General features: G+C 39.3%; 2 protein-coding genes and 1 non-coding gene across 11 annotated transcripts in view; 2 read left to right on the top strand and 1 right to left on the bottom strand.

Annotated features, from left to right (window-relative positions):
- FAM185A (family with sequence similarity 185 member A) overlaps positions 1-5,702 on the top strand; it is an 83,191-nt gene extending 77,489 nt beyond the window's left edge. Inside the window, exon 9 of the mRNA XM_050782774.1 lies at positions 5,578-5,702. Coding sequence (XP_050638731.1) covers positions 5,578-5,649 — 72 coding nt within the window. The 3' untranslated portion in view covers positions 5,650-5,702. The remainder of the gene's footprint in view (positions 1-5,577) is intronic.
- FBXL13 (F-box and leucine rich repeat protein 13) overlaps positions 1-27,260 on the bottom strand; it is a 270,947-nt gene that overhangs the window by 9,530 nt on the left and 234,157 nt on the right. For all 9 annotated transcript variants that reach the window (XM_050782737.1, XM_050782740.1, XM_050782739.1 and 6 more), the window contains 2 exons: positions 10,355-10,489; positions 533-696 (listed from right to left, as the gene is read on the bottom strand). In XM_050782737.1, coding sequence (XP_050638694.1) covers positions 533-696; positions 10,355-10,489 — 299 coding nt within the window. The remainder of the gene's footprint in view (positions 1-532; positions 697-10,354; positions 10,490-27,260) is intronic.
- LOC126951766 (U6 spliceosomal RNA) lies at positions 12,367-12,472 on the top strand. Its single transcript, XR_007724632.1, has one exon. It is a non-coding gene; the product is annotated as a U6 spliceosomal RNA (small nuclear RNA).

The following is a 27,260-nucleotide window of genomic DNA, read 5'->3' as shown; positions in this document are numbered from 1 at the left end:
CATTGTGCACTTTATACTTTGATAATATTAATTCTTGGTATTAATTTTTCACACCTGCCCAATAGAACCTTATCTTCTATTTCAGGGAATGGTCAAGGATTCTCATTTTAAGCATTTCATATGTTACTTTACCAGGTCAGTTAAAATACTTGCACATTTTTGCCCTCAGTCAAGAGGCAAAAACTTGTGAGCTTGTTTAATCAGATGATTCTCGTAATCCTCTAGGGGAGATTAACTGAATGGACTGTATTTTGAGAAATGAGCAGAGAAAGAGCTAGAGTTAAAGCTTTGGACACCTGCTTAGTCAAGGAAGGGAAGATGCTTAAAGTAAAAGGCCTACTGGAAAAGGGATAGGAAACCACAAAGGCCATTTTAGAACAGCTCACAATGTTAGCTTCAATTAGGCAAAAAATAAAATGAAATGAAACTTCCTAACACTGAAAGCTGCTATGTATTATGAACCTTATAGCCATATACTATGTTTTCTCAGAAAGTAGTTCTCAAAGTTTGTCATAGTCAGGTACATACTTACTTGGAAATATTTGTGCAGTATTGCATCTTAAGGATCCGGAGTTGTTTGCAGCCTATCTGAAGGTCCTCAAGGATTTGGTCAGTAAGCAGGACACAACCAGAGATATCCAAAATGTGCAGGTAATGGCATTTTGCCGATAACATCTCCATCGCTGAGTCAGTAATCTGAACACAGAGCCAAAGTAAGTACTGGCTATTCAAACACTATCTCAGGGAAGAACAGTGCCTTAGTCACTTTGGGCGACTATAATAAACTACCACAGACTGTGTAGCTTAAACATCAAACATTTATTTCTCACAGTTCTAGAGGCTGGGAAGTCCAAGATCAAGATAAAGATAGAGGTAGCTGCAATTGGTGTCTTGGGAAGTCCCTCTTTATTTGCAGATGCCTCCATTCTTGCTATCTTCTAACATGGCAGAGAGAGAGAGAGAGCTCTAGTCTTTCTCTTCTTATATGGCCATAATCCCATCATGAGAGCTCTACCCTTATGATCTCTTCTAAACCTGTTTACTTCCAAAGGCCCCACTTTCTATTACTGTCACAGTGGGAGTTAGGGTTTCAACATAAGAATTTTTGAAGGACAAACATTCAATTCATAACAAATAGAGTAACAAAATCAGACACTTGCAAATTCTCTTTCCCCCAGCTTGTCACATAATGGGCCTACAATTCAAGTGAGTTGTTTAGCTGTTTCCAAATAAGGTTAGGACAGTAAAATATCTGCCTCAAGTAGCACCAATAGAAATTATGATCTTAGCAAGGCACGGTGGCTCATGCCTATAATCCCAGCACTTTGGTAGGCTGAGGCAGGCAGATTGCTAGAGCCCAGTTCGAGACCAGCCTGGGCCACATGGTGAAACTCCCAATACAAAATACAAAAATTAGCTGGGCATGGTGACATGTGCCTGTAGTCCCAGCTACTTGGGAGGCTGAGGTGGGAGGATTGTTTGAGCCTGGGAGGTCAGTGATGCAGTGAGTCAAGATCACGCCACTGCACTGGGTGACACAGCCTCAGTGACAGAGCGGTACCCTGTGCCCCACACGCTCCCCCGCCCCCCAATACACACAAAGTTGTGATCTTGCTGTTATTTTCATTTAAGAGTCCTCTGGTTTGGATGGGAAACTTCATCAAAATTTTTTAGTAATACCTGTTACACCAATATGAGCAACTTATGAAATGCTATAGAGATGGGATTTGGCTTTAAGTTTAAAATCCTCTCTAAGGCATCATCAATGTGAAAATATATGTTTAATAACATTACATGTTACAAAACTACAAAATATATATCCTCCAAAGTTAATCTGCAGACAGGCTCATATTACTATGAGAAGGGACCTGGACATCACTGTTCATTTAGATGTAAAAAGATGGAGTAACCTAGTTCTGGAAAGGGACAAGTAGGCCAGACAGATGTTTGGAAGCAAGGGGAGAATGAGAAGCAGAAGCCACAGATACTACCCAAATCCCACTCTGAAATATCCTGCCAAGGGTTCCAACATCTCACAGTTTTGCCCAGATGTACTACAGAGGTAATTCAACTATACTACTTAGATTATTTCACTCACTCCAGGACTAGCTTTCAAATTTATAGCTAAACTGAGCCTTGCTGCAGAATCAACTAGATTACTCTCTCCAAAGGAATTTTTTTCCAACTGCATTCAATTTCTTATTTTAAATGTTTGAATATTCTAAAAGACATAGGCCATGAGGCTTGGCTCTTGTTTTAACATAAAGTTAAAAGAATTATCCAAAAAAAAAAAAAAAGAATTATCCAGAAAAACACTTCAGTTTGAAATATATACTTTTTAACTTTGGAAAAAGAGATGCTGTCATTGTCTAAACATGCTTTGTTTCCAGAACACGCTCAGGACCAAGGTTAAACATTACAACTGACTCCACAAAAATGTCTCAGACATTCCTGCCATAATAGGTTGATCTCTGAGGATCTGATGTCATTGATAAAAGAAAAAGAAAAAAAAAAAGCCCTCAGAATTGTAGAAAAAAGGAGGGACAACAAAGTGATGGAAAAGTCCAGGGAAGGTGGAGTTCAGAGTAGCAGGTTTGGTTTGATACTAGGAGAGCTGAAAAAGAGCCTGACAGTTCCTGCAGATCAGTAGCTCAAGTTGTTCAATGACTGACGTGATGTCGTTGGGATTTATGGATTAAGGGCTGGAAACTGGAGATGGAAATAACTTTGCTACATTTTTAACTCCCAGATATAAGGGCCTGATCTCAGCCTCATTGGGCAGATTGTGTTACTTCCAACACAACTACTTTTGATTCCTTGAAAAAATGTTTTGGTTTATTTTTAAATGAAATTATTTTATATTTTAGAAATAATATAAGCACATTGCCAAAAAATAGCAATAATAGCAAAAGAAAACAATTACAAATTTATCACCTTAACATAACTACTTTTAGCGTTCTGGAATATTTCTTGCTAGTTCCCCATTCCTATCCCCATTAACAGATTTGTAAATATAGTAATTACATTCATTTTGCATCCTCCCTTTTTTTTTTTTCCTCTGTTGCCCAAGCTGGAGTACAGTGGCACGAGTTCGGCTCACTGCAACCTCCGCCTCCCAGGTTCAAGCAATTCTCCCACCTCAGCCTCCTGTGTAGCTGAGATTACAGGCGCCCACCACCACGCCCAACTAATTTTTGTGTGTTTAGTAATGTTGGTCAGGCTGGTCTCAAACTGATGACCTCAAGTGATCCGCCCACCTTGGCCTCCTAAAGTGCTGGGATTACAGGCATGAGCCACCATGCCTGGCCTTTTTTTTTTTTTTTTTCTTCAAGTTGGGTTTCACCATGTTTCCCAGGCTGGCCTGGAACACCTGGGCTCAAGCTGTCTTCTTGTCGTAGCCTGCCAAGGGGCTGGAAACATAGCTGCACACCACCAAACCTTGCTTTCATCTTGCTTTTTTGTTTTTCCTAGTGCATTCTCATACTACTGCACAGTCTTCATATTCACAATCTTTAATTATTATAAAATGTTTTATTTAGTAGATGTCGTTTAGTTTATCATTCACATATTTCTGGTCATTTCCATTGTTCTTAAGTTTTTACTATTTAAATAACATTTTGATGACTGTTCATAAATATAGTCTTTTCCAAGTTTTGGACTGTTTACCTTAGGATAGATTTCAGAAAGTGGATTTGTATGCTATAGTTTGAATGTTTGTTCCCTCCAAAACTCATGTTGAAACTTAATCCAAGATGTGGCAGTATTGAGAGGTAGGGCCCTTAAGAGGTGATCAGGTCATGAAGGCTCTGCTCTCATCAATGGATTAATGTGTTATCATGGGAGTGGGACTGGTGACTTTATAAAGAAGAAAGATCTGAACTAGCCTGTTAACATGCTCAGCTCCCTTGCCATGTGATGCCCTGCATTGCCTTAGAACTCTACAGAGAGTCCTTGCCAGCAAGAAGGTTCTCCACCAAATGCTCCACCTTGACCTTGCCTCCAGAAATGTAATATTACTAAATAAATTTTGTTCTTATAAATTACCCAGTTTCAGGTATTCTGTTATACACAACAGAAAGTGGGCAAAGACAAGGTATGACCACTTTTGTGGCTCTTGTTTACGTATTTTCATATTGCTTCACAAAAGGATTAAACCCATCTATAATGCTATCTACAATATAAGGACCAGTTTCACTGACCCCCTGCCAACCACTGGGCATTACCATTAAAAAATGTGCAATTTGGTAGGTAATAAATGATACTTCAAATAATAATGTTTTAAGTTGGATTTCTTTCTTATGTTGGATCTTTTTCCACATCGTTTACTAGTAGTATTTTCTCTGATTTGAATCCCCTGGCTCTGGCACTCTTCAATTGTGACCATAGGTATAAGTTGCTTAAATTCTCTGAGCCTCAGTTTCCCCATTTGTAGAATGGTTACCCAAGATTGCCAAAGAACTAAAGAAGAACATGTATGTGACCAGTGACTAGCATAAAGAAAGCACTCAATAAATGGTAGCTATAATTTTGATTATTCATTTCCTTTGCCATTAATATATGGGATAGGTTTTTTTTTTTGTTTTTTTGTTTTTTTTAGTAGAACCTCTTTATACAAAAGAGAACTTGACTGTTGGCTTTCAGTTTGCTGAATTATACTTTTGTTTCTCCTCCCCTTTGCCCCCTCCCCTCCAAGTCCTGTTTTGATTGTGTTGGAAGTCAGGTAATTTTACTAGCACTTCTGGTGATCATCCCAAGAAAAAACTGCCTTGAAGATGGACGGCAAGAAAGGGGCTGAATAGTCCACAAAATGAACTTTTAGGTTAATGACAGTTGGTTTCATGAGACATTAACTAATGAAAATCTAATGCAGTAAGAAATAATGTGTTTTAAAGGTCAGGCCAAAAAAGAGAGTCCAAGTTTTTGCTCTAGCTTTTTGTTAAGCCCCTGAACTGTGGGAGGGCTTTTAAATATAATAAAAATATTTTTAATATAAGCTGGGCATGGTGGCTCATGCCTGTAATCCCAGCACTTTGGGAGGCTGAGGCAGGAGGATCACTTGAGCCCAGGAGTTTGAAATCAGCCTGGGCAACATGGTGAAACCCCATATCTACAAAAAATACAAAAATTAGCTGGGCATGCCTGTAGTCCAGCTACTCAGGAGGCTGAGGTGGGAGGATCACTTGAGCCTGGGAGGTTAAGGCTGCAGTGAGCTGTGATTGCACCATTACACTACAGCCTGGGAGACAGAGTGAGACCCTGTCTCATATATATATATAAAATATATATATCTAATAAATATATCTAATATATAATAAATATATCATATAATATATAAGATATATTTCCAAGAGAGGGAGAGGCTCTTAGGAAATTATCTTCTTGCATATTATGTTATATTAGGCTATATTTGGCTATTTCCTAAGAGCTCTATTGTATTATTTTCATTTATTTGTGAGAATGTAGCTGTGGTAGATTAAAAATGGCCACAAATGCTTTGCAGCTACTCTCGGGAAGAAGTAGAGTCTGTTTCCTCACCTCTTGAATCTAAGCTAACCTTGTCACTTGCTTTGACCAAAGGAATGGAGCAGAAGTCATATTCTTCTGAGCCAGGCCTCAAGATGCCTTGCAGCTTCTGCCTTTAGCCCTTAGCCTCTTGGAGTGTATTACTGCCCTTGAAGCAGCTCAGCTAGCTTGTTGGAGGATGTCACAGCTGGGTCCCCTAGGCCAACCAGCTCTAAGGGGAGTCAAGAGATGACTGCTGCTGCTTGGGCAACCCTGGGGCCAACCACTATCAGAAGAACCACGCAGCCGAAACCAGCCCAAATTCCTGGCCCATAAGATTGTGAGAAAATAAAACGTAGTTGTCTTAAGCCACCGAGTTTGAGAGTGACTGGTTACATAGCAATAGATCAGCCAATACCATGTGCCAGAAATCTCACCCTTTGTAATATATAGTAAAATATGACCCATTGATCATTTCTTTAACTTATGACCATTTTGAAACCTCTAATTGATTTTCCTTATGGTCATTTTAAAACCTCGAAGCTGAAAGAATTTCCAAACATGTTAGCCAGCTGCACTAAGAAAATAAAGGTTGAAAAGGGTAGGGTTGTCATGGGGAATCCCAGAAGTAGCAAATCTCTTACTCCTCTCCCATTACATTACAAGTCTGTGGAACTGGGATAAAGTTATCTCACTAAATCCTATTTGCTCAATACTCTATACCTTTCCACTCCTAATTTCCCCATCTGTAAAATGAGGGTAATTTAAAACAGACAAAAAATAGTATTTACTCTCATCTCCCAGTGTTTCAGTGGTCTGGAGACATTTCTCCAAATAATAAACTTTTTGGGTAAAATGTTTTACCATATTAGTATAAGAGAAATTCTGTGCATGCCCTGGGGATTTCTCCCAGCTCACAAGTTTGTGTAGCTTTAACTGAGCCCGGGGCCTTAGGGAAGAGCAGCCGGGCTTTGTGACCTGGCTCAATCACCTTCTCAGATGTATTTCACCTGTAGGACAGTTCAAGTAACCTTGGCACACCCCTTCTCTCCCTTTTGTAGATCGTCATTCTCAAGCATAACTATAGAATGTGCTGGGATGTAACATCCTGAGACTGAGGATAGGGGGTACTGACTGGAACAGCCAGGCTCTGTTCCAATTCCCCCGAGAAACAGGACATCTTTGTGCTTCAGCCCAGTGGGTCAAGTGAACCCCAGGTTATAAAACCCAAGGTGGTCCACCTTCCAGAGTCCTTCAGCTGTGGTGCAAGTGGAACATTTACAGTTGAGATTTCATCCATCTTGAGCAGCTTTCCTGAGCCTTGGGAAACAGGCTCTCCAGGAATCCTGTCTCACTAGACTCAGACAAGTTGGTAACCAGTGCACAGTGGACCTGCTTCACGTCACCTACGCTTTTAGGACAGAAATGCAGTTCTAAAGCACTGGCCTGTTTTCACTTACCTTATCCCTCTCAGAGGTGTATTGCAGAGACATTTTGTTCAAGGCTTCGCTTTAATTTTTCTCATTTCCCACCCCCTTTTCTTTCTAATCATTACTAACTCCTACTTCACATCAGTCATGAGGGTCAAAAGTGACAGTGTTAATCACAGGGCCTAGTGCACTGCTGAGTGCTTTGAACTGGCCCCAGAACAACCAGCTTTTCCTCTGATTTGCAGCTATCTTTGTTTTCCTTGGCATTTTAGTGTCGAGTAGGATGAGGTCACAGTACTACTGACTGACCTTGAAGGTGAGGTAGTTGCAAGGAAAAGCTGGCCTTTCTGGGGATGGATAAGATGACCATTCAAAATTCACCCGTGGACTTTTGGGAAACCTGGCACAGAATGATGAACCAGATACCAACATTTTTTACGGCTCATCAAAATTGACATAAGTGGAATATGTTAGGCTGGACCACAGCCTTATGAATTCAGGGTGAGTTGAGGAGTATTCAGATTGGTCCAGATGATGGGCCCCACATCTGAATCAGGATGCTCATCTGACTCACAGTGTGACCAGAATTAATTCAGATGGTAAAGCTAAACCTTTCTACTCCTTTATATCCGAGTTCTAAAATAATCGACTCCACTTTCTTCCTCTTTCTCCCTCTAAACTTTTGATATAGAGTGATGCATTTCATGCATATTTGTTTAACATCCCCCTTAGCTTCTGGGCTGCAAGACAATATCCATGCACAGTTTACAGAAGGAATTCCCTCAACCTTCATAACAAAAAACAAAAAACCAAAGCAAGCAAACAAACAAAATCCTCTGCCCTGTTTTCTGTTTGCACTGGAGCCTCTTCTTTTCTCATTCTCCTACTTTCTGCTTTAGAGCCACTAAGAAACCCAGTCTCCATCTGTGCCTGCTTTACAGCCAGAGCAGTTCTCATTTCTCACTAAACCATGTGTTGCCCATATGTCTGTGTGCTATGAACGCAAGAATCCTGGCGAACTATCACTGTTTAAGCTGCAGAGAGTCAGTTGGTCAGTGCTGCTAGTGTTCTGGGTCCCTTGACCCAGCTCACTGATAGAACCAGATGATGCTGACCAGAAAACCATCTGGTTCCCATAGTTCTAAACAAGTATATTATTAAACAAAAATAATTTTTGCTGTGAACTTTTTGGCTTAGTTTTGTCATGGTTTACCACATCTTTTTCCCTGCCGCCTCCTCCTTTTTATTGCAGTACAATTAGCTAACCATACAAACCAAACAACACAGAAGCTGAACTTCTAGATTAAATAAAGCATAGGGCATCTTGAGAGTTGATGTGGATGCTCTAGTAAACAAAAACCCTCAGTGTGCACAACAGAATAGAACAAGATTGTTAATAACCTTGTAATTTCTGAGGATTTTCAAAAAGATTTCTTAGTTTTCTTCGTTCTTCATATTTTGCTAACTCCAAGTTTTTCCTGTTAATTTGTGTTGATCAGTATCTTCCACTTTAGAGACCTTCCTCTTATGTCTGGTAATCCTTTTGTTCATGATTAAGAGTGGAGGACTAAAAACTAATCGGAAGGTCTGAGTACATGCATCTCTATTGTAAGCTTCAATGAAGGATGATCTAGGTGGGTTATTTGTTGGGAACCCCCCACCCAGCCGTCAGTTATTTTAGGTCTTTCATCTTGGGCTAGTCAGGGTTCCCAGAGAAGAGGCTACCAATCTCCCACCTGGAGAAAAAGATCTGGCCACCAAGTTCTTGATGCTCAGTTGGAAAAAGTGCTTGAATATCTCTGCACTCAGCATTCAGTCACTTAGTTAGCCTAGCAACCCTCTGTTTTACTATCTCTAGAGTAGTGGGCAATTAAAGAACAATTTTGGCCCTCGCCTCCACCAGAGAACATTTGGTAAGGTCTGGAGGGATGGGATCTTACGTGCTACTGACATATAGTGAGTAGAGGGCAGGCATGCTATTAAACATGTACAGTGCACAGGATACACACACACACCCCACTACAAAGCATTATCTTGTCCAAAATATCCATAGTGTCAGGGATGAAGAAACAGAATTTAGGAAATAAATCTCCAAGCTTCTGTTTAGGGTGGGGAGAGACAGTTGCCCAGATTTATGGAGCAGAAGCTGGAATATAGAGATCTATCTACTTCTTAAGAATCTCTAACTCAGTCATCATTATTTTCATCACCACTCTTAAGCCAGTTCCAAAGGTACACGGTGCTCCCAAGCTTGAAGATTGTGGTGTAAATCAGATTTTTTTTCCCAGCTTTCTCTACTGTTGGCTTAGGATTCAAAGCAGTTTCTGGTCTGCTAAATTAGTCCATCTATTTTCAAGCTTCCAAATTTTTGTTGCTCTTATCTCCTCTCCTGTTTTCCTTATCCATGTAGGCCCTCACTCTTCATGTCTAGTTTTGGTAGGGTTTCAAGAGGAACAAAATTATATGTGTATATGCAGTCTACTATTATTAATCCAGAACCCGAGATCTCTAGTTCTTTACATGGAGATATGTCCATAGTATATTAAAAAGTAGGTTACAATGTATTTTGTAAAGTATGATTCTATTTTTTTTTAAAAAAGAGAAAACACAAACTTTCTATAACTATTTCTAATCTCTTTGTGCACAGAAAAAAAAATCTAGAAGAATAAAATACCAGCAATGGTTATGTCCAGGTGATGATAGGACAATGGATATTTACTTTCTTCTTTAAGCTTTTATATGTAGATCAAATTTTTCATAATGAGTACTTCATTTATATACAGAGGTTCAGAAAAATTATAAAACGCTTGAAAATAACACAAAAGATGATGGTATGTCCTTGGAGTGTCAACCTAGAACACTGTTTAACAGGCCTACCTGGAGAATTCTGTAGGAAATCATGCCTTTGTTTGACATACTATTTACTGTTCACTAAGGCCCCAGCTCAATGAAGTTACATGTTAATTGTTATATTTTTGTCCAGGAAAGATGCAAATTATTTGTATCTCGTAGAAACTGTAACCCCAAGGTTATAGATTTAATAATTTGTAAGACATTTTTAGATCTAACCTAACACTCTTAATCCAACATTCTTTCATCAGTTCCTATAAATACTAAGTTCATTCAAATGCTCTACGTACTGGCTTTGTCATTTTGTTGGTCCTCTGATTAGTGAATTAAAGAAATCTTTGACACATGTTTATATTTGTATGAAAATTATATTTTTAACTTTTGGAAAATTCTACTTTGACACCAATGGAATCATAAGCTATTTCCAATCTGAGGATAGAAAAAAAAAATCCAATGAATACCTCAACCATGGCAAAGAAAACACATTCTGAGTCCAGCCCTGACTGCTGTCCTGCCTTGTCCCATGGCAGTGCTTAAACTGAACATGTTTGAGCCCTGACTCCTGCACATACCTTTGGACAGCCAGCAACGCTGAGAGACGTGAGGTTAATGCAGTAAATGGCCAGTGCTTTGATAATCATATCTGACAGCTGGGAGCAATAAGAGACATCCAAATGTTCCAAGATCAGTGAGCTTTTGCAGAATGCCTGCAAGAAATTCCAAGGTCAATTTTTTCTTTTCTTTAGTCATCTAGAGCTATCCTACTAATAGCAGCTATTAAATGTACATTTCAGTCCCTGAAATACAGATGTTAGATCTTGATGCCCCCAAAAAATAATTTTTAAAAAACCCATGTTACATCCAACATCTCTTTATAGCAAAAGATATTCACAAAGCAGCTTAACAGCTTAGTGATATTCAAATGCTTGCTAACAAAATTTGGTTTTCTTGAAGTTAGGTCTAATGAAATTTGACTCACATGGTCAGTAATTATTAATTACATTCAGCCAAATGAGTGGAAGAAAAGAAATCTGAGGGTAAGATTAGATGGCAGACGCTCCAAGATTGACAGTGGAATGTAATGGAAAGAACAAATTCTTTGGAATCAGACAGATCCGAGTTTTACTTTCATTTCTATCACTTACTACCTCTGAAATCTTAGCAAGCTGTTACCTTTCTGAGCCCCAGTTTCCTTTTTTTTTTTTTTTTTTTTTTTTTTTGAGAGTCTTGCTCTGTTGCACAGGCTGGAGTGCAATGGTGTGATCTTGGCTCACTGCAACCTCCGTCTGCCAGGTTCAAGTGAATCTTGTGCCTCTTGCGCCTATTGGGATTTCAGGCGTGCACCACCATGCCCGGCTAATTTTTTTTTTTTTTTTTAGTAGAGATGGGGTTTCTCTAGGTTGCCCAGGCTGGTCTTGAACTCCTGACCTCAAGTGAGCCACCGTCCTCACCTCCCAAAGTGCTGGGATTACAGGCATGAGCCACCGTGCCGAGCTCCTCTTTTTTAACTTAGGGAAAATAATATCTACTCTCTAGCATTGTTTCGAAATGCTGAAATGTTCACCTGAAACATCTAGGGCTAGAAAAAGGCCTGGAAATCATTCCTTTATATCAATACTTCTTAATTTTCATTCCTACTTTTCAGTTAAAAAATAACTCAGTGATAAGAATCCATGAGGAAATAACACTTAAAAGTTCACAACTCAGCAGTTATACAAGAACAAAATGATCCACAAAAGTAAACCTGTCATTGCAAAAATATATTTAAAAAGCAATAGGAGTGGAAATTGGAAACCATGATAGAAAGAAAGAGAGAGAGAGAGAAAGAAAGAAAGAGAGAGAAGTAAGGAAAAAGAAAGAGAGGGAGGAAATTTCCTCCCCAAAATGTGAGATTATAATAACTACATGTGCTCAATCACTCTTAAGGATTCTGCCTCATTATGAAGCAGCTCCTCTTAGAATACAAAGTTAGAGACCTCAATAAATGATAGTTTACCATTAATTTCAGTTGTAAGTACTAGTCCACTTCTTATTTATATGTAAAAATAGATGTCCATTGGACTACATGTGATTTTCCTCTCAGGAATAAGAGAAGGGTCAGTGCCTGGGCATCAGAATGACAGTTTACAGGTAAAACCACCAGTGGGCCTCTCTCCCACTGCTTATGCCAATTTTCTCTTGTTTTAGCCCTAAGGAAGTTTGGAAAGAACTAGTTAGCCAGCTATTTTCTTTAGCAAGTTAACAGAATAGGGAAGATTTCCAGGAGAGGCAGTGTAGCCTAACAGTTAAAACTAGGACTGTGGCATCACACAGAGTGGGGTGAGAAGCCTGGCTCTGCTACTGTGGGTTACTGAACCTCTCAGAGCCCCAGTGTCTCCTTGGGCAAAATGGTAATAATAATACCCATATCAAAGAGTGGTTGTGTAGATTATATGAAATAATATATATATACCTGATGTGGCTCTTAGCACAAAATAGATTCTCTAGCTATCTCTAAGATTTTATATACTGTGTTATAGTTGAGAGGCAGTATGCACATTGGCTAGTGCTTGGCACATAGTGAAGACCCCATAAAAGTTAACTAGTGCTTACTTCAGCAGCACAGATACTAAAATTGAAAAAAAATACAGAGATTAGCCTGGCCCCTGAACAAGGATGACACAGATTTGTGAAACATTTAATTTTTTTTTTCAGTTAGGAGGAGAAAGTTCAAGAGATCTATTGTATATGATGACTATAGTTAATAATAATGTATTGTATACTTGAAATTTGCTAATGGATTTTGAATGTTCTAACCATAAAAAGTATCATAAGTATGTAAGGTGATGAATGTTAATTAGCCTGATTTAACCATTCCACAGTGTGTGTGTGTGTGTGTACAGCATGTTGTACTTCATAAATATATACGATTTTTATTTGTCAGTTAGAAATTTTAAAGCCATTAAAAAGAATAAGATAAATGTTAACTACTGTCAGGATTTGCACATGACACCAATAATAATAATAAGATGCACACATGTATTGTACTTTGAGAAAAACTGAAAGATATTGGTTATTTAACCCTAAGTCATCATCTTTTCCTGACCACAAAGCCAACAGTGATTCATTCTTTGATCTCATGCAGAACTTGTCTTTTTCAACTGATTCAGCACTTAGGGTATTTGACTAATTCCTGTATTGCATGAAAATCTGTCTTGTCTGGCAACTACGTGATGGCAAAAATTAGAAGGGGCAGCTTGTCAGGAGATAGCTTGGGACCTGTCGCTGCAGGTAATCAACACAGTGGGGCACACCCAAGGAGGTACAGAAAGGAATCTACCTTTGAATTATTGCAATCAGTGGCCTTGAATCTCAGTTTGGAGATTCAATAAGAATGCAGTAAGTCTCTTGTACTGCCTGGAAATCTGCTTTCATAGCCCTTTCCCAAACATCATATTAGAACACAGTAAGTGTTCAATAAATACTAGTTGGTTCATTGATCCTTTATGTATTCAAGAAAATTAAGAAGTCTCTTTTAATAATACAAGAATTTTTATGTTGCAAGGAGTAAAGTGACATTGTTTTCCCTTGTTAGAGACATTAACATTGTTAGAGAGAATGGACAGAGTTAAAGGAACCAGAGAAAAATTAAAGCAAGAAAGAATATTTAAACTATAAGAATAATTTATTGAAGGACGAAACAAGCTTTAAAGGTAGATTCAAGGCTCTTTGTGTCTGCAAATCCTCTTCAGTAGCATCTGCCAATGTCTTGGACTGCTCAAATCAATTCTGCCTTATGCCTTTTTAAAAGCTCTAATATTCTTTAAAGCCAAATGTTCTCAGAGATTTTAAATTTTAAAATAATTTAAAAATGATTACAAGGTCTATGATACATTCATGGTACCATTCTCATCCATGGAAAACCTGAGGCACAAAAATTGGTCTAAGGCTTTATGCTAAATCAGTGGCAGATTGGCGAACTAAAGTCAGAACTTTTCCCCTCTTATAATCGGTTTTCCTTTAAACACATATAAGTCATATTAAGTACTTAAATCTGCAAGCATGTTTCAACATAATCACTCATGAAATTCCATTTCCCCCTACAGATAAGATTACAGTATACACTTCTGGCTCCAGTGCTGCAGAATCATACTTCTATCCATGCTGCCGATTTTCTTTTCTTGGAAAATACAACACTAAGTTTCTTCCAAGTCAAAATCTTTTACAGTAAAGACAGAGATAAAATGCTAACATTATAAAGTTTGGCTCCTCTCCCGTGTATCAGCCAATTTTGCTGTGGGTTAACAATCTGGAAGAAAACCTCCATATCTCTTAGCGAGTTAGATCATTCCTTCTTGTGTCTTCTGAGCTGAGTCACAGTGTAGGGGCTTAATGACTACATTCCTAAATAGGGGATGTAGAGGAGACTGAATTTCACTCACATTGATTGACTGTCACAATAATGTGCTTCTGCCAAAATCCTGATTTAAACCACTTCGACAGGTGGCAGCTTCTAGCCTTAGAAAAGCTCACTTTGTGCTGCAGACCCGTAACACCATCTCTTGACTATTCGCCTCATTAGGTCCCAATTAATTCTACTGCAAAGTTGGGGAGTTTTTCCTTGTTTGTTGGTAATTCTGGGGAAAAAATGTGCTGGCAAGAACCATTTTCTATAATGAAGACATTTTTGGCTGCCCCAAAGGCTAAAATGCAACTTCCACAATTTTAAGAGATCAACTAAATACAAAAACTTCAGTTTCTTGGGCCTCGTATTTGAGGCCCAAAATATCTACATCGCATATCCCATGAGATGCAGAACTACACTCCACCAACAATGGCCTTGTTCCCACTGGGCATCAGAGCAAGTGTGACTGGTCATGGCCTGGCACCACAACTAAACTCTGCAGAGCCTGAAGCTGCCCCTCCCGGAGATGCCACTCTTGCATTCCTACCCTCCCTGCCAGGGAAACCAGGCTAAGCAAGGCTTAGCGAAGGCCCAGCCTCAGAGGAGCTCACTGTTTTAAAACATGGAGAGGACTCTGAAAGGGAAAGGGGGACAAGGCCAAGGACCAAAACAAATATTTCCAAAGACACTTTCATGATGAAAGTTGTTACAAAATTAGATGGTGATTTGAGGGATAAACTTTGGCTTCATACCAGCTCAAATGTGGTTTATTCTACAGTCTTCCCCAATTCTTCCCTGTGGAAGAAATGCGCTCTCAAATCCTTATAAGCTTTTCTTTCTTTTTTGACAGGGTCCTGCTCTGTTGCCCAGGCTGAAGCATAGTGGCATGATCATAGCTCACTGTAGCCTCGAATTCCTGGGCTTGAATGATCCTTCTACCTCAGTCTTCCACATATGTGCATGCTACTGTGCCTGGCTAATTTTTTAATTTTTATAGAGCCAGGGTCTTGCTATGTTGCCTAGGTTGATCTCGAACCCCTGGCCTCAAGTGATCCTTCTTCCTTGGCTTCCCAAAATGTTGGGATTACAGGCATGAGCCACCACGCCCAGGCAACTTTCTCACTTTCTACTTGTGTTATAGTTATTCATATAAGTGTCTTATCTTCTGCATTGACTGTAGCTTCTTGAGGGTAGAATCCATGTCTAATTTATCTTTGCCAACACCTGGCCTGCAGAATTAGTTCAAGATGAGAGAGTATCCAAAATGAATGAAGAATGCTTCTCAGCACAGGAGTGAGGAGAATGAGCTTCCTTAGATGAACCTCAGAATACTAAGCCCTGTCCTTCTCACTTGGCTCAGTAACTGCCAGAGGCAGCATACAGGGTTGGTTAAGAGCACAGTCTGGGGGCCCACTGGCTTGAGTTCAAATCCTGCCATGAGATGTTTTGTGTCTATGGATAAGTTACTCAACCTCTCTTACCCCTCAATATTCTCATCTGTGGCGTGGGAATAACATAGGAGTCACTTAATATGAGGAGTAGCACCTACTTCATTGAGTTGTTGGGGAGATTAAATGAGTTAATATGAATAAAGCAGTTGAACAGTACCTTGCACATAGTTAGCAGTCAGTAGATAGTAGCTAGTAGTATTATTTGTATGCACTGCTTCTCTGTGGCTGATTGCCAAATTTTAAAAATCATGAACACCATAGTAAAAAAATTTTTTTTTTTTTTTTTTTTTTTTTGAGACAGAGTGTCACTGTGTCACCCAGGCTGGAGTGCAGTGGCATGATCTCGGCTCATTGCAACCTCCACCTCCCGGGTTCAAGAGATTCTCGTGCCTCAGCCTCTAGCTTGGATTACAGGTGTCTGCCACCACGCCCAGCTAATTTTTGTATGTTTAAGTAGAGATGGGGTTTCACCATGTTGGCAGGCTGGTCTTGAATTCCTGATCTCAGAGATCTGCCCACCTCGGCCTCCCAAAGTGCTGGGATTACACATGTGAGCCACTGTGCCTGGCCTAGTAAAAATATTTTGAGCATACGCTTTCAATAAATGTATATTAATGTACTTTGTAAATTATATAGGCATATAACTATTCAAATATATATCATATATTTAAACATATAAAATAAAATGTATGAGATAAAAAATAAATCTAACATTTCTAGGACTTTTAATATTTTCTCATCACATCAAAAAAATTGTGTTATTCATTTGCTGGAGTACGTACTTTCTCTGGAGACGCCTACCCAACAGCACACCTTTGGTTGCCAGTAAATCTTGATGGCTTACTGGCTGCACAGATCCTGAGCATTTTGTAAAAATAAGGGAATCATTTTTAACATATAAAATATCACAGATGCATAAAAAGAAGGCAAATTGGAAGAAATTAAAGAACAGAAAGGGTAAGCAGTGAAAGAGAATGTATATTGGGAAAACCAAAAGGAAAGATGACCAGGAAAAGACCAAAACAAAATATCTTTGAATTGTATTTGGTAACTAGAATTTGTTGAGAAAAATTTTAGAACAGCTTCAGGTTTTAGATTTTCTCTCCAAAATAAAAATGAACCAGGGTTGGACTACCCAAAAGGCAATCAGATATTTTTCTTGTTGCCTGTGGCATAACCCACACTTTTTCCATTTATTTAAGTTTATTTTTAAAAAGGGTGCCTAGTGGCCCAATCACCTGGCACCAGTCCAGGGTCCTCTGTGGGACAAGAAAGGTGGGGGAATTCCTTAAGCTAAAATAATCAGCCTGAAAGAGTTGATGGGTGTCTATTTGCACAGCCAGACACCTCACCTTTTGTTCTTAGTGTTTCCCAAGAAAATGACAACTCAAAATGTTTACTGTAAGGACAGTCACACCATCCTATGACCTCCTCCATTTAAGGATCTCTAAGAGATAATGAGTTCATGAACTATTATCAGTACTGCTTTCACCTCCCATTTGTGGACATAATAGAATAAGAGGTGATCTAATCAAGGGAGGCTACCAGTCTAATGGAAAAAAACAGAGCCTGGAATCTGAAATTGTATCTATGTGACCATGAACAAGTCATTTAACCTCAAGTTTCTTCATATATAAGAGGAGAATGAAAATAACTGTCTACCTATCTCACAGGCCTATTAGAAGATGAAAAGAAAATGTGTATTCTAAAAGCTCTTGGAAGACATGGACCCTGGGTTTTGTCTGTGAACCAGAGAGATCCTGGAACGATCCTATCTGTGATGTATGTGATGAGGGCTTTAGGATGAGGAAATATAATAAACAAAATTTAACTGGAACTGATAGGGAGGGTTATTACAAATTATAACAAGGAGAAATCATAGCTCCTGTGAAACATGCCACAGGCATTTGTTTATGTCAGGCGAGGCACAATGAGCAAAGCCTAGGTGTGTCACATAGAAGAAGGATCAAAAACATATCAAAAACCTAAACAGAGGTTTAAGAAAAAAAGAAGCAAACATTCTGATGTTTATTTTCCCTGTTTTTTTATGTTTGCCTTCAGACAATCTGATAGTTTTTTTTTTAACTTTTGGCAAGTTTCATCTTACATAGGATAAACTAATGTTCCAGGGGCGGCTTAAAGAGTGGGAGAGGGCTCCTATTGATTATCCTCCTTTTAACACATTCTCTTTTAGTTCTGTTCTGTGGATCCTCAACATGAAAAGAACAGATGTGCACATTCATTTAGCAAGTTCAGCAGTGCTTCAGTTGTCTGAGAGTGGTTCTTCCCCAATGGGAGTGGGCAAGAAGCCAGGACTGGTGTGGGGTGTTCTCAGCTTCAGCTGTTTTTCAGCCAAGAAAACATAGTACCCATGACTCCAGTATCCCTTGGAACCTTACAGACAATGGGAAACTGACGAACTGTCAAATCCCACATCCTTTGAAGTCTAGCAAATTTCTAATTCTTTTGAACTGCCTCCACAATTAGAAACACACTAGTGTCAGGAGCCACAGAGAATACTGTTTATTTCTTTTGCTCATGGGCTTTGAAGAAATAATGCCTGGGTATCTTGGCAAGAGTTTATCTGTGACTTCCAGTTGATTCCAGGTGTCTTGGGTCTCCAGGGGTATGTTGTTCTATTATAAAGTTTAGGAAACTATCCTTGGCATGGATAGCCATGCAGCACAGATTTCCACAGTAAAACTCTTAATTATTTCAGGTTTTGTGGGGGGTTGCTTTCTCCACAAGCTACCAGATATCCCCACTACCCTTCATTCTACCAGAGGAATTCCTTAGTTTCCTCTCCCAATAACCTGTAAAACACTTCTAAACCAGAGGCCCTCTGGAATCTCCATCATAGACAGTTTAGTCAATTATTTCCTAATCATAACTTGGAGTATTGGATGAGAAGAGAGACTTTGCCAAGCAATATGGTAAGAGATAAAAGATCCAAATATCTGGACATTCCACCTCCCCATACAAGAGATTTCAGAGCTTCTGCTGCAACAAAGGCCAATAATTAAAGTCATTTTGGAAAGGAGTCCTCCGTTGCTTCTGTTGCGAACCATAAACACAACTTGTAACCCTAGAGAAGAGGTGGAGTTATTGAAATCTCATGCTCTGATAATTACTGAATGACTTAATCTTGGAAAACAAATAGAAATCAATGTTGAGTTCTTTAAAAAAAATTGTTGCTACATGGAGCCAATACATCTAATCCATCTTTGGCATTACAAGTCAGTATGTGTCAAAGGCTACCATAATCAACTTTGGTTGAGCACCAGGGGGTGGAGTCTATCAACTGATGAGAATGATTGATGAGAATCTTGCGCAAACAACATTTATAACTAGTTACAAAGCTTAGTGATTCAAAGTAAGTATTTGAGATCAGAAGAGAGTCACTGGAGAGTAATCCAGTTCTTGCTGTTAGGGCACATGAACTCAACCCTTCTTACACTCTAGAGAGGAACGTCCAGAACACACTGGTCATAGGCCATTGTGGGGGAGGAAGATTTTGACTGGACTGTTGCTGAATGAGGTAGGTACTCCTGGGCCTTTCTGACCTGAGTATCCATGTAGACAGATGTTCCATACAAATTCTAGGGGTTTCAGTTCCATAGCACAGATAGTCCAGAGTACAAGACTCAGAACTCTGAACCCTCAGTTTCCACTTGGACTATGCCTGGAGCCCCTCAACTTACTGAACATTCCTGGGTCAGACCAAAAGTCAAATGAACAGCAATGACTCTTGCTCTGTTGTTCTCCCAACTATGAAGTAGCTTATGATTGTGCCACATGGTTGCCGCCCTTCCCAGTCCCTCATTCCAAATCCCTCCTCCTCTACTTCCTTTTCTATTTGTAAATCAAGATAACTGTTACCAAAGGGCAAATTTTAAAAATCAAAAGTTTATAATCCAAGAGAATATATCATAAAAGTTTATGAAGATTAAGGGAGAGAAGAAGCATGTTACTTCAAGTGGTAGGCCAGGTGTGGTGGCTCAGGCCTGTAATCCCAGCACTTTGGGAGGCTGAGGCAGGCGGATCACCTGAGGTCAGGAGTTCAAGACCAGCCTGACCAACATGGTGAAACCCCGTCTCTACTAAAAATACAAAATTCCCCGGGCGTGGTGGCGCATGCCTGTAATCCCAGTTACTTGGGAAGCTGAAGCAGGAGAAGCACTTGAACCTAGGAGGCAGAGGTTGCAGTGAGCCAAGATCATGCCATTCCAGACTGGGCAAAAACAGCAAAACTCCATCTCAAAAACAAAAACAAAAAAACACCAAAAAACCTGCAACTGCTTTTAAAGAAAGGCTGGGTATGGTGGCTCACATCTGCAATCCTAGCACTTCAGGAGGCCAAGGCAGGTGGATCACTTGAGGTCAGGAGTTTGAGACCAGCCCGGCCAACATGGTGAAACCCCATTGCTACTAAAAATACAAAAAATTAGCCAGACATGGTGGTGGGCACCTGTAATCCCAGCCACTCCAGAGGTTGAGACAGGAGAACTGCTTGAACCCAGGCAGCGGAGGTGGCAGTAAGCCAAGATTGTGCCACTGCACTCCAGCCTGGGCGACAGAGCGAGACTCCATCTTAATAAAAAATAATAATAATAAAAATTTAAAAATCCAGTGTGAAGCAGCTAGAGCAAGATTGAGGGTCTCAAAAAAGATGGAGCCTGAAGAGGACAATGAGAGAAGTGGAGGTTCTAGTATCTCTACTGCTGTTTATACCCCACAAGCCAAAGTCAGATACCTAAGTGATCATCAGACAACAGGGCGCTGACCTAGGTGACACCCTTAAAATTCATCGATGGTGCCATCTGTAAGGTATTACTAAACCAGCTCGTGAAGAGTATCAGCCAGAAACCAGGCAGAAAAGACAAGAGAGCAGATGAGGCTGAACCACTACCACAGACTTCCTTCCTTGGTGTAATTATAAATACTACACACTGCATTCTGGTTTCAGGGCTTTAAAAAGCAGATGAACTGTCTCTGTTAGAGATACTTTTTCATAATTAATTTCAGAGTCATTTATTAATTATCTTTTATAGTTAATAAAAGATAAGAGGGAGCAATGTTTGGGTTTGGAAAACAATGACGATTATCTAAGTCTGAATCTTCACCTCCCCTCCAAACCAGAAAATATAAAGAGAAAAGAAATAAAACTGCAACAATACCCATATATTCATCATTACTAGAATTAAGAGAACAATACAACCTTCAAATTACTTATAATTAGAGTAAAAACAAATTCAAACAGAGCTCCCTTAGCCTGCCTGCTGCTGCCACAAACCTAGAGATAGAGTGGGAGGGAGAATGCCTAAAAGACTCTGTCCTAAGAGTGGAGGGGCGAAGAGAGCTTAGAGGAAACACAGACAAAATCATGCCATACACAATGGGGAAAAAAATGTTTTTTTCTCTATAGTCACACCACTCTCAATACTTCCAGAACACTTCACTTCTGATACCAGATGTGCGCGTTTTTCCGCACACTAACCAATTCTGTGACACCAACTGGATGTTCTATAATTTAATTCAATTCTGACATTAACTGGAGTTAGCACAGACCCCACGTGTTCAGAGCTCAATCCCAGTAGATTTCAGATGCCAATCGCAAGTCCCAGGTTGTCATTTGGACTTCAAATGAACCACCTATATATTAGGGTTCCCATAACTACCTCCTTGGGCTTGATAATTTGCTAGGACAACTCAAAGAATTCAGGGAAACATGTTTACCAGTTTATTATATAATAAAGGATACCAATGAACTGGCAGACGAAAAGGTACATAGGGCTAGGTATAGAGGTCCTGAGTGCAGGAACTTGTGTCCCCATAGAGTTGGGGTGCACCCCTCTCCTGGCATATGGATGTGTTCACCAACCTGGAAGTACTCTAAACCCTGTAGTTCAGGGATTTTTATGGGGGCTTCGTCATGTAGACACCATCAATTATTAGCTCAATCTCCAGCCCCTGTCACCTTCCCAAAGGATGGGGAATAGAGCAGAAAGTTCCAAGATTCTAATCATGGCCTGGCCTTTCTCATGACCAGTCCCCAACCAAGAACTCACCAAGAGTCACCTCATTAGAACAGAAGATACACCCAGGAAACTCCAAGGAATTAGGAGTTCTGCATCAGGAACCATGGTCAAAGACCAAATATTAGAACAAAAGATACCTATTACCCCTATTGCTCAGAAAGTTACAAGCCCTTTAAGGAGCTCTGGGCCAGGACTGTGGACAAAGACCAAAATATACATATCTCCTATAAATCACACACTCAGAAGAAGAGATATTTTGGCAACAGTAAGTGCCAAAATACTGAATCAATCTTGGTAGTTCATAGGGCTTGAAAGTGGGGATACCACCAATATTCCTGGCAGAGAAGTCAGATGCATGGACATCGTCTTTAACCACATCTTCACACTCATCCCTCATCTGAACTATTGACAGTTTCATGGATTTTGCTATCTAAATGTTCTCTAATCCATTTCCCTATCCCCAGCCTCCCTGTTACTTCCCGTGTTCAGGTTGCTATCCTCTCACCCCTGGACTGTAACAAAAACCTCTTATATTCCTACCTTCACTGTTGGTAGGTCTCCTTTTCCCCTTCTGCTCTTCAATCTAACTTCCACATTCCTTGTTAAAGTGATTTTTCTAACAGATAAACTTCCCTGGCATTCCCATGCTGGATTAGGTACCTCACCCAAATCCTCCCATAGCCTCCTACATGCCTTTATCACAGCATTATGACTAAAAGCATCCTTTTGGAATTAGACATTTTATACACTAGCTCATGTGCTTACTTGTTTTATGACTTGGGAGTGGTTTTTTAACCTCTTGGAACCTCCAGTTTGTAAAATAGAATTAAAAGTATTGCCTACCTCATAAAGTAGGAAATTAATACATGGGAAATACAACAGTGCCTGGCAGTAGTAAGTGCTAAATTGATATTAGCTGACAACCACCACATAGTATTGAATTTTTCTGCTTATATCTGCCTAACCCCACTAGACCTAGCCTCATCATTAAAAAAAAAAATTATAATGATTTCTGTTTTCAAAAAACAAACAGATTATCCATGTCCTCTACATGGAAAGTCTAATCCAAAATGTTTTGTGTTCAATCACTGAACAAGATGTCACATTTTCACAAAATAAATTAATCTGAGGCTGGACATGGTGGGTGACGCCTGTAATACTGGCACTTTGGGAGGCTGAGGCGGGCAGATCACCTGAGGTCAGGAGTTCAAGACCAGCCTTGGCCAACATGGTGAAACACCATCTCTACTAAAAATACAAAAATTAGCTGGGGATGATGGCACATGCCTGTAATCCCAGCTACTTGGAAGGCTGAGGTGGGAGAATGGTCTGAGCCCGGGAGGAGGAGGTTGCAGTGAGCCAAGATCATGCCACTGCATACAAGCCTGGGCAACAGAGCAAGACTCCATCTCAAAAAAAAAAAAAAAACTGAAATGAGATGATTTGAGCATGATCTTACATGCAGGTATGGAGTAGCCTAATTAATCATCTAAGCTCTTTCCAACTTGCTAATTGCAAATAATATCCCAGTGTTGTAGTAAGGAAGCTTAAGAATCGTTCACAAGCGTAATGGACATGACCAAAGTGCCTGAACTTTGGGACAGCCACAGGCCCCACCTATGCAAGCACAGCCAGCCCACCAGGCTGCAGGGTAGAGAGCACAAAAAGCATTTGCTTATGACAGCCACAGACTCAATGCTCACTGACGGTGGCTGTCCACCTTCTCAGCTAACCTGTAGCTCTTCTGTATGGCCTACACTCTCAGAATGGTGTTTATATATTTTAAATGGTAGACAAAAAAGCAAAAGAATAATAATATTTCATGATATGTGAAAATGATATGAAATACAAATTTTCAGTGTCCATAAAGTTTTATTGGAATACAGCAACTCTCATTTATTTACATATTGTCTATGGCTGTTTCTATGCTCAATGGCAAAGCTGGGAAGTTGCGACAGAGACTGTATGGCCTACAAAGCCTAAAACAGAAACTACCTGACGCTTCAAAACTTGACAGAAAAAAAAAAGCCTACCCCTGCTCCAGTGTGCAAGCTCCTGTCTGCTTCATAATTGTAGTCACTATAGGGGAATGAATTGTTGTGGGCTAAGTGAATTGCTTAAGAAAACATGGCCATGTAAGAGGCAGAATTGGAATAAAAATTAGGACTCTTGACAGCTAGTCCCACATTCCCTAAATTATATTATTACTTTTGCTATCAGAGAACTAATCCACACACTTCCACAAGAAAAAGAGCTTTGTCATTTAAATGGATGATTAATTTTTTAAATAAAATATAGATAAAAAGGTAATTCTTTAACACCTATTTTTTTTTCTTTTTTTTCTTTTTTTGAGATGCAGTTTCTCTCTGTCACCCTGTCACCCAGCTGGAGTGCAGTGGTGCAATCTCGGCTCACTGCAACCTCCGCCTCCCGGGTTCAAGTGATTCTCCTGTCTCAGCCTCCGGAGTAGCTGGGACTAGAGGTGTGCGCCACTATGCCTGGCTAATTTTTTTGTATTTTTAGTAGAGACGGGGTTTCACCATGTTGGGCAGGCTAGTCTTGAACTCCTGGCCTCAGGTAATCCACCTGCCTTGGCCTCCCAAAGTGCTGCAATTACAGGTGTGAGCCCTGCACCTGACCAATAAACCAATTTTTATTACTTGCTTTGAATACTGACCATCATCTATTGGTTTTAGCCTAGAAATGTATAATCATATAGCATGTCTCTATACATAATTTGGGTGTAATACATATACACATTGACATATATATGATGTAATATATACCAAGGTGTATACATATATTTAATTTACCTACATATACTAGACATAGATGTACATTTACATATATTTGCATGTAAACACACATATATGCACACTTTCACTGTATACACACCTGCCAGTCCTTTTGGTGCATCCTAATGAAACCTGATTTTCTCCCACTAATGACATTTCTTAATCAACTACCTCAACCTACTAACACTGAAATAATTAGAAATTTTTGTCTAGCTGCAAGATTTTCATTCAAAGATAATCTGCATAAAAAATACACATTTATGTGTATGGATATTATATAAACGTGTTTATATTATGCTTCATTCTAGGAAAGGGGAATGAGAAATGCAAACTAGATTAAGAGTATAAAAAGCAACCAGAGGCCAGGCACAGTACCTCACCCCTGTAATTCCAGCAGTTTGGGAGGCTGAGGCAGGTGGATCACCTGAGGTCAGGAGTTCGAGATCAGCCTGGCCAACATGATGAAACCCATTTCTATTAAAAATACAAAAAATTAGCCAGGCGTGGTGGTGCGCGCCTGTAATCCCAGCTACTCAGAAGGCTGAAGCAGGAGAATCACTTGAACCCAGGAGGCAGAGGTTGCAGTGAATTGAGATCGTGTCATTGCACTCCAGCTTGGGCAACAAAAGTGAAACTCCGTCTCAGAAAAAAAGTAACCAGAGTAAATAATTGGATTTATTCCATTGGTTCTATCAAAACAACTTAGTAAGATGGAACTTCTAATATTTCTGTACTGTAACACTGCATTTAAGCCAATTCCTTTGCCATACTTGGCCATCTGTTATTTAACTGACCTCATCAAATCCTCAAGAAAACGATTTCTTAAGAAATGCTCAGTTACAGCTGCATCAAACATCTTCTCCAAAATGCCTTTCAAGAGAACCAAATAATTTTAGTGTAACATAATCATTGAATGTCTGTTGTTCTCAGAAAAGAACTAAAGTTGGAGAAAGTAATTAAAGCCAGATCCTAAAAGTCAATACATCTGAGGCTCCAGACAATGACTCTGTATGTGCTGTGGTTTCCACTAAACACTAAAATGAGGTAATTTTTTATTCTTATTATGTTCACAACTCTTGCAAAACCCAACCAGGGTAAAAGATTTATTCATTTTTCTCATTAAGTGAATTATGTAGTGTATAAGTTTTCAACGTCTTATGCTAAAAACAGAATCTCTCCTATAGTTACCTTTTCTAAGTAATGAGAGAGCATTCTTGATAAAGTGTGGATAATCTGAACATCTCAATTTACTCATCTTATTTTATTCTCTTTCCCTCTCTTTCTAAATCCAGGTAAGGAATTGTGAAATTCGTTTGTATGTCACTTTCTCCTCCCCCTGCTTTGTCTGTTCCCTTTTGGGACTTAATAATTGGGCTAGAGGAGGCAAGGGGAAAGATTACCACAGGCCAGAAGTATGAACCTTGGAAGAGTAAAACTGGTTAAAAGCCACAACACAGACACACAGACACACACATACCAAAAGCAGGGAGGGGAAAAAGAGGGATGAGAAATGATGAAAAAGAAAAATTTCAGGGTTGAGGGTGAGGGGAGGGAACTCAGAGGACAGGCCAACAGGTGCAGCAAACCACCATGGCACATGCATACCTATGGAACAAACCTGCATGTTCTGCACATGTATCTTGTTTTGTTTTGTTTAGAAAAAAATTAAGGAAAATAAAAGAAAAATTTCTTGTTCATGAACTCAAGAGTAGAACCACTAATCTTTTAGATTACTGAAAATAAATACATGTCAGTTTGTAAAAGATTACATTGTTTTAAAGATATGCCAGAAGTCAGCTGTATGGTCATATAGTTAGCAAATGGGTAAATGCTTTCGTCTACAATCTCAGAGCACCTAAACATAGTACAATTTTTAGGCTCCAAAGAGAGAAAAGAAAAATGTCTGGACCCCACAGAATCAAAAAGAAATGACAGAAAACACTGGTCTCCTGATACTTAACATCAAACTTTGGTCAATACTCCTTCATCCCAAGGATGAGAGGAGCATCTAAAAATTAATCAATGATGCATATTAAAAGACTATGTCATCACCATGGTAGGTTTCAATACTCCTAAATGATTTCTAGTTATTGGTCAAATATAATTGATATGAGAAATATAACCCAGTATTTAAAATGTTAATATTTTAAACGGTTTTTTCTAGTCTATCACCTTGTCAAAGATCTTTTGAAAGCCTGACTATATCATATTCATAGATAAAGCTTTGTATAAATGTATGTTTAACCCTTAAATTAATTGCAGCAGGTAAATCATGGCTTAACTTTAGAGGAATCTTTCAGCTTTTTCTCTTAGTAGGTTACATACATCTAAATAATTTGTAATCCTTTTTGTTATGAAAGAGTTACAATCTTTCCAATACGGAATTTTCTAGTCCTCTCTGGGATATGTGTTTTGTGTTCGTTTATTTAACTCTACAGTACTGAATATACTACCAGGCAGATTTCTTAGGGACTTCTTAGGACATCAGTACCCTTGGTCTAAAATTGGGAGAAATTGACATTATGTGACACTAATGCTCCTTAAAGTAGATTCCCTCAAGTATGATTACATTGTTCAGACCCAGTGAGAAACAGCAAAAATAATTTGAAAACATTTTTTCTCACTAAACTGTCAATCAACCATTCAGAACAGCAGTTCTCCATTTCCACCTTTCATTTCCGTAAAACTGTTACTGAATTAGTTTGCTGAGAAGGCATAAGACTTTGAGCCAGTCATTTAAGCCCTCTTGGCCTTTGATGTAATTTTTTATTCCTACTGCCTTAACATTAGGGAGTTGCTTTAGATGTTTC

This window comes from Macaca thibetana, chromosome 3 (assembly GCF_024542745.1).
Source record: "Macaca thibetana thibetana isolate TM-01 chromosome 3, ASM2454274v1, whole genome shotgun sequence".
In the NCBI taxonomy this organism is placed as follows: domain Eukaryota; kingdom Metazoa; phylum Chordata; class Mammalia; order Primates; family Cercopithecidae; genus Macaca; species Macaca thibetana.
The sequence above is the reverse complement of the archived record's forward strand: the minus strand, read 5'-3'. Positions and strand labels throughout refer to the sequence as shown.